This window comes from Tachypleus tridentatus, chromosome 13 (genome assembly GCF_004210375.1).
Source record: "Tachypleus tridentatus isolate NWPU-2018 chromosome 13, ASM421037v1, whole genome shotgun sequence".
Lineage (NCBI taxonomy): Eukaryota > Metazoa > Arthropoda > Merostomata > Xiphosura > Limulidae > Tachypleus > Tachypleus tridentatus.
Genome location: NC_134837.1, coordinates 205,015,953 through 205,024,559, shown reverse-complemented (window position 1 = coordinate 205,024,559; position 8,607 = coordinate 205,015,953). Strand labels below are relative to the sequence as shown.

Genomic DNA, 8,607 nt, shown 5'->3' with positions numbered 1-8,607 from the left:
ATGACATCTCCAAATTACCAACATAACTTATGATTCTCATCATAAATATTCATGAAAAATAAGCATCCATCTCATCATAATTTGCACAAATTTCTGCATTACGTTTCACAATGTGTAAGACACCCTCCATAGTATGTCAACTAAATGTTGCATACCCGCGTAAAAATTGTTCAAAATTTATCCAAATAAATATATTTTATTTTTAGTTATGAAGGGGTGATATATAACAGTTTTCCAACTGTGAGATCAGAATAATTCTTTGTTTTCGGACTTCTCTTTAACAATTCAAAAATGCATATATTCCTTTTTCTGTTGATAAAATAACCAAGAGCAATTTTCAATTAAAAAAGTCACGAGGTTTCAGTTAATACACTGTACACAAAATGCATCAAAAGACATTCATGCTGGAAAATACAGAGTGTCCCAAAATATATATACACACTTTGAATTATTATAAATACAGTGTTTATTAAGATATATCTAGGTTTATAATCCAAGTTTAAGAAAACTAGTGTAGAATCTTTTGAGTTATTGCAGGTGTTCGAACTGATGACTGTTCTGGTCGAGGCACTACTGATAACGCGGACAGATGGAATTGCAAAATTCACGAATCATTTCATTTGGTATTTGGGTACATTCTCTTTTAGTTACTGCTCTCAGCTCACTGATTATTGCAGGTTTTGTGCTACAAACCTTATCTTTGACGTATCTCCATAAAAAAAAAAGTCCAGAGGTGTGAGGTCTGGTGAACGTGGGGGAAATTCAGTGCTACCTCTTTGCCCAATCCATCTGTTTGGCAAATTTTTCGTCAAGATAGGCCCTCACATTACAATGGTAGTGGGGAGGTGTTCCATCTTGCTGGAAATAAAACTCCTCATCTCCAAATTGCTCTCGAATTTGTGGCACGACAGATTCTTGCAGCAAGTTTAGGTAAACGAGACCAGTGACTGTGTTTTCGAAAAAGAATGGTCCAATTATGCCCAATACTGATAAATGACACCATACTGTAAACACTGGTAAGTCTATGGGGTGTTCAACCGTAACATGCGGGTTCTGAGGTGCCCAGTAAGTGCAATTGTGGCGATTAACTCAGCCATTTAACTTAAATGTGGCCGCATCGCTCCAGAAAATCTTGTTTGGAAACTGTGCATCCTCTACAGATTTTGCAAGGTACAACTCACAAAATCTTCACCGAGGGCGTGGACTAATGCCGGAATAAAACTTTTCTAATGAACGCGCTTCAACATGCGATGGACGACTCAATTTTGAGATTCCTGTCTCACAGGCTCTTTGCTGAACAGATTTTCTTGGAGATCGGTGGAGACTTTCCAACAGCTCTGCTTCTCTTGTGGTACTGGTCGACGACTGCAGTCTTTCAGAACGCTCTTTATGGACGTCTTGAACAGTTCCATTTGTTTCAAACTTATCTCTGATATAAGTAATGGTGAGTCGCGTTGGTGGATCTGTTTGAAACTACCTTCTAAACCATCTTTACACTTCAGCTACATTCTCGCACTTCCAGTAACACTTTAAGATAAATTTTCTTTTCTCAAAGCTTAGTCTTGTTTTTGTCCTTACTTCAAATTAGTTGCACCTGTAAAAAGAAAGTTTGAGTGAGTTATAATTATTTAACGTGTGTATATATTTTTGGAACACCTTGTATACAGTATGATTGGACTTTTACAACCAACTGTATTTTCAGTTTTTCTTGCTAGTCTTTTTGTTTGTGCTGTTTTATTGTCTTGTGGGTTAGTGCATTCCTGTTTTAATTGTCAAGAGTGTTTTTATTTGTTTATGTGTTAATAAACAAAGCAGTTGAATCTACACTTCATTATTAAATAATTAGTTTTCAATATTGCTGTAATTTTTTTCTTTGTTTAGGCAGGTTTTTAAAATTTTTTGACGAAAATAATGCGAAGTCCACACTGTGTAACTTCAAGAGTCACTTTATCTGTTTTTTAAGACTGTGCTACGGGCTCTTATCACTCGTATGCAGTTGTAGGCCTAAGTCCAGAAATAAAGTTTCCACTGTTAACAGAAATTTACTCACCAATATACAACGCCTAACGTATAAACTAATGCACAATTTAATAACTGATTGATCGAGTAACCGAACAGATGTGACAAATACTACTTATGTGAATATTACTTCTCAAATTGATCGACCTATAAAAACAGATCAATTCTTTGCTGATTCTCGTATTTACAATATCTCTCTTTCTTTTCCTAGATATTTGAGAAAATCCACTGATTATTTATTAACATTCTATGACTGCTTAATACCTATTAATACTATTAGTAGAGCCGGCTGATATAGGTATTAACATTTTTATTTAAAACAATAAATAATGTTTTGACAACACAGGTCGAAACATCGTTACTTGTTTTACATAACAATTTTAAATGTCCGTATGACCAAATCAGCCATCTTTACTGGATTTACTTCAAGCATATTTCACGTCATCATGAATTACAAAAGTGTTAGGAGTAGAAATACTTATATAAACTTTCAAAATCTAATATTATTATCACATTAGCAGCTCTCTCTAACAAACAAAAAATTTAAAACACTCAATTATTAGCATAAGCGTATTCAGGCTCTGTTTCACTAATACATGTATAATACGTTACGATAGCAAACGAGCTCCATTTCTTTTTCATTAATTTTTATGTAATGTTTAATATTATTTGTCATATATTTCAAAGACAGGAAAACTCTCGAATGCCTTCTAACACTTGTAAATATAAGTATTTCTGAACTGGTTTAGAGTGAACATGGTTTATAATGTAGTTCCACCTATTCTATTTAACGATTCAAAAATATTCGTCAGCTTTCTTTTCTATTTTGGACGATTTCCTAACTTACTTCACCTTACTTTTCAATAAAACAAAACTTTTCTTTACTGTATTCACGAACACTTTTTTCAGATACTTTTCGTAGAAGCACTTTGTTTGAAATTATAGATATTTTAAAATGTTTTTGCTTGATATCTCAGTAACACTGTTTTAATGAACAGAATATGGACACAAATTCTGTTGTATAGTTATATTACCGTTTAATTTTCTACAAATTAATGTCCCATTTTGTGTATATGTTTTTAAATAATAAAAAGAAATTTCTGGCGTAATAATACTCACTGATTCTTGTCGTATAAATACTTTGTAATATATCCCACCGCTAAATTAAAAATAGTTCCCCTTTCATCCTGGTTATTTTCCATCCTGGTCCTTCTCAAAACACCCGGACGAAAACAACTGTATAAGTGAGTAAAACTGTGTGCACGTGGTTCTAAACCTAAAATTTGATTTTTTTATAACTAAATAATCATGACTAAGAAGAGAAGTATTATGAATTTTTCAATTAACATAAAGTTTGGAAAAGATGCACTGCTGCCTTCGGAAGTCGCGTCTTTTAATGACATGGCGCCTAACTATGTCGTTTGAACAAACAGTAAGAATAGCGAAAATTGTTATGCTGTTACAGTTATAAAACTTACAAGTTATAACTTGCATTTAAATTACAAAATAAATATAGGACATACTCCTGTTATTAGTGTAAAATTGAAGTTTAATATTTAAAAGTTTAATAACTGTTAAGTTAAAATAAATAAACTAACCGTGCTATAATTAGAATTAGAAAGTAAACTTGTTAAGTTCTAACTTGTCTTAATTTCCGAATTTTTTAATGTAACTGTTAAAAATTAACTTCAGAAGAAATGTTTATTGTCTATTTTTAAATAAGGAAATATACTAATCCAACTTCGAGTTAATATATTAATTAAGATCGTACTTAGGTCTTTTCTTTCAAGTTTCTGACACTGATTGCTTTGTTAGTTCCTGCGACTGAGTACGCCTTTTTTAGTTTTAGTTAAGTCTTACTGACGTCATAATTTATCAACTTTTTTTTTTGTACACCTCTCACCTGATAAGCATAGTTGTAGTAGTTCGTTTATTCAAGGCGATACACATATTTGAAATATAAATAATAATAATAAAATTGGCGTTCGTAATAAAATAACCTTTAATTATTGCATATTACTAATACAACTGTCACTAAGCCGGTGTTTGTAATTTTACCATATGATGTAGAAATCTTGGAAATTATTTTGTGTCATTATTATTATTATTAAAGAAATCGTTTTGTGTCCAGTTACAAAATTCTAAAATCATTATTTTAGAGTATCTACTGATGTAGGTGTATGTAAATTCTTACTTATTAAACATTTGTCACCATTTAAAGTATTGTTTTTGTATTACAAAATCTGTCTTCTAAATATTTGTTGTTACTTTCCCTATGTCTCTCCCTGTATATATTATACATTCATATTATAAAGTTTCTTAAATAATTTTCTGCTTATATAAAGCACTTAATGTAAAGTAAAATTTGTGTATCATTCATGTTTAAAAAAAAAGTTTTCACTTAACAAGAGTTATTGTTGAGACAATTTAAAAATGTGATTTTTCTAGTTCTAATCCAAGAACATAGTGGAGAAAAATAATTCAGAACACAAATTTAATCTGTTTGTAGTTTAAGTATTAGTCAGGACTCGGAAACCAATAGATTTAGTTGATAATTTTAATTTATGTAGAAAATGCAGCAGGTTGAAGAAAGACATGCTTAACTCAGTTTTTATCAAGTGAACAAAGATAGTTTATAAAGTGGTAATAATAGTAATATAGAATTAGAGAGAAAAAATACTTAAGTATTTTAAGTATAGAGTTGTACAAAAATAATTCAGTTTCTTAATAATGTTATTTTAATGCAAGTTAGTATGAACACTTGATAATATACTTCCCTTGTGTTTTTCTTAGTTCTTAGATTTGAATGAATGTTACATAATATGTTGTTGAGATCTCTTTTTCACACTCTAATGTTACATGTTACATTACTGATAAGATCTGGTTTCACACACATTTGTTGCATGATCATTAAATTTTGTATTGTGTTCCACTGAAAGTGAATCAATTTGTAGAAGTGTGGTACCAGAGGGGATAATTAATACCATGGATTCAGTATTCATGGGATGTAATTACCTTTATTTTAATTTTTAATTACCAGTACAAACAAAATTAAATTCTTGTAATAACAATGTAGAACAGTTAAAAGTTTATAGGAATGCGTATGAAAAATGTGAAAGTAATCTCTTATCAGATGAAATAACATTGTCTCCAGTCATTATAAATAGGATTGTACTTGGAATGTAAATCTGTTTTGTTTTGTTTTTAAGCAATAATTAATGATTTTACAGTCCATACTTTGAATAATCTCTTAATATGGAGGTCACATGATTGGTTTATAAGTTTCCAAACAAGCAGTTTGATTAAGATTTAAATAGGTGTATAGAAGGCTCATGCATAGACCACAGTTATTAGCAATAAAATAATCCTGTTCTAATGCCAGTAAATGGTAAATAATGTTTTATGTTTAACACCATATCTGTAGCAAGAGCATGGGCTCCCTTCAGTCTGTAGATCTATGAAGTTACACAGTCTAAGCATTAGATTTAGGCCTAGCCTAAAATAAGCTATTGTATGTTTGTACGTGGATTAAATCTGATATTTTTGTTCATGATTTGTTATTGTTTGTCATTTGGTAACAGTTTCTGTTGTTAGCTTTTAAAGAAAAAAGTAGAACCACAGATTAATAATAACTATTTTCTAGGAAGTCATAACATGGATTGTTAGTTAATCAACATCAATCTACAGTAGCTAAAAATAAACTAAGGTCAGTTAATAAGTTAAATTTAATTGTTGTTTTATTCTGGTGAAATGTATGTAAGCCATTGGAAGAGGTGTAGTCAACATATTACCGTTAAATGAAATTCGAAGTACTTTTATCTATTGTGATATCATCAACAACATAATACTTGAATATGTAACTTTCTAGTAGAACCCTGACTATAACCTATAACATGTATGATATCTTGTTACATAGATACCATTTTTTTTTCTTTACATGATCGTCAGCTCAAGTGCCCCATGTGTGAGTAAGTTTAATAACCTTGCAGAAATGTGACTTATGTGGAATGTAATGTCCTATAGTTTACAGCTATAGGTGGCATGTAAACGTCAGTCATTTTCTAGATATTGACAAATTAAAGACTATAAACTACTGGATGTTTGTTTCGGTAAAATGAAACTTGTCACAGATTATATAATTGTAATGAAATAAATTCTAGCCAATCAATGAGAATAATTGTTTTGGTTGGAAAGACTATCATACATAGTCAACCTGGCAGAAGCACTTATTTATTCACTTTTTTTAAGAGTGGAGAGAGAGAGAGAGAGATATATATAATATTACCATATTGTGAGGCATTTAGCATGTCTCATTAATTATTGGTAAGTTTTTATTTTATAAAGAACATTGAATTTATTCATGCAAAGTTCAGATAAATGTGCTATGTTAGTAGATCAGGGAAATAGTTTTATATTGAAACAAAAAATTAAAAGTTACTTATTGTATTCTAAAATTAATTTTTAATCTTTTATTTGGTTAAACACTCATTCATTTTCTTTACTTGAAATGTATACATTTTGAAACAGAAATCACTTATAAAAATTGATAAATGTTTCAATTATGATATTGAAGTAATGTCAGGTTTTTATCATAGCTACGAGTTTTAGGGTCTGATTTACTTCACCCCATAGTAAACTAAATGAGTTTAGTAGGTTTTTACTTACATGCTTGTTTAAGTGAGCCCTGTAAACAGTAAGGTGTAATTAATTACTGAAACCCTGAGAGTATTTTTTAGGAACGGCTCATCTGTGAATGGAGTCACCTGATGATGGCTTGGTGGTTAACCTTGAGGCCACGACACAAACAGGAGACTCTGACACAGATCAGTATGATGATGGAACAGATCCTATTGAGGAGGAAGAAGTTGATGCAGAAGATGAAGAGGAAGAGGTGGAATGTGATGATAACCAAGAGAATCACAGCTCTGAAGAACTACCTTCTGTTCCACACCCAACAGAAAATCTAACTTTTCAGGAAAGTGTGGATAATGTGCCATCAACTGGAATTCCTCTACCCGAAGAGATTGTTGTCATCACTCAAGAAGGTCAGTTCAGTCTTAATAATAATAAATACTGGAAGAAAAGTAGGCTGTGGAAAGGTTTTCTACTTCAAAGTTATTTCTAAGCATGAAAGTTTGTATTACTGAAAAGCTATGATGCTTCCCTTTGTAACTCAGATTTTATTTTGTCTGTTATTTTTGTTTGAACTTCATATTGACCCTGCACTTTCAGGCTTTAATTAAAAACTTTTAATGTATATCAATAAACATTGTAAGAAAAAGTAGTTCACAATTCACATTTGAATGTATAGAAGTTCTAACTTTTCAACTTTAAAGTCATTTTGTTACTTTTTGGTTCAAAGTACAAAAGTAAAAGAAAACAAGTTGTGATAAGGTTAGAAGCTCTGACTGTTTTGATAATTACAATATTTTTGGTCAATACTGCAGGCAATCTGAAGAGAAAAATAATATTTTTATTCTTTTTCATATTTTTCTATTTTCATTTCATTGTGAATTGATGATTCCACAGAAATTCACGTTAGAGATGAGAACCAGCAAGTACAAGATCCATTTCGGAGTTACTACAGGTTATGTAAGATCAAACAAAGCATTTTTATTCATACCTTGAAAAATCACTTTTCTTTTAAACTGACTCAATAAAGGCTTCATAAATTTATAAACAAATCTTTAATAAAGCACTTCCTAAGAAATCAGATTTTTTTAATACATAAAACTTAGTGTTTACTAAAAGTTTGACAAATTTTGTGAAGGTGAACTGGTAAGTTCAGAAAAAATTATAGTAAATGTTATTATGTATATAACTTCACAGATATAGAACTGATAATTTTCACTGAATCTGTAAATAGTAGGTTAAGCCTGAAATTTTCATTTAACACTCCCGGTTCTTGATCTTTCTAGCAGTGTGTGTGGAATACTGCACAAGCACTAAACATTTTTCTTGCAAACATTAGAGAAGTATTAGCTATCTAATATTATACTGTAAGATCTATTAAAAGAGGAACTATTTACAAAACAGATCTTAGTGAAGTGGCTGTCTAGTGTGATACTATTAGTTTGAGACAGGAACAGTTTGTGAAAATGTGTGGTCATCTAATGGTGTAAGTAAAGGCTCAGCATGATTTGAATGAATAGGTAGATTACACTATGTAGATTTTTGTAAAAGAAAATAATGACAGTCCAGAAGTGTAGTGAAATAGACACAGAAAAGGCTGATTTTGTATTCTTTGGCTACTTGTCATGTATGTGTTGTTTTGATTTCTTACACAGAGAGAGAGATGTTTTATTTCTTACAATTTTCTGTTATACTTTTCAACAGTTAGGTTTACACCACTTATTTATGGATTATCTTCAAACTTAGAGGGTATAAACTTTTCTTCAATTCAGCCAGACAGATGTGGGGTTTGTACCTTTTTTGCAAGCATGCATGAATCAAAGGTGAAATATTTTTACAGATTTAAGGTTGTTTGGCATGCTGTTCATCTACATTTCAACCAATGAAGACCAGATATTGTACCACAGTTTCTTGCAACTCCCAACATATTTTCTGATTTATGTTTCTTTTGGTTTT

The 8,607-nt window shown here is 30.8% G+C and overlaps 1 protein-coding gene across 4 annotated transcripts in view; it reads left to right on the top strand.

The window, feature by feature from the left end:
- The first annotated feature begins 3,160 nt into the window (after positions 1-3,160).
- Positions 3,161-8,607, top strand: part of LOC143240116 (cyclin-D-binding Myb-like transcription factor 1) — a 37,419-nt gene continuing 31,972 nt past the window's right edge. The window contains exons 1-3 of one of the 4 annotated variants that reach the window (XM_076482014.1): positions 3,161-3,263; positions 6,756-7,064; positions 7,549-7,611. In XM_076482014.1, coding sequence (XP_076338129.1) covers positions 6,773-7,064; positions 7,549-7,611 — 355 coding nt within the window. In that variant the 5' untranslated portion in view covers positions 3,161-3,263; positions 6,756-6,772. Of the gene's footprint in view, positions 3,452-6,755; positions 7,065-7,548; positions 7,612-8,607 lie in introns of all 4 variants that reach the window. The other 3 variants (XM_076482015.1, XM_076482017.1, XM_076482018.1) reach the window with 3 other exon arrangements.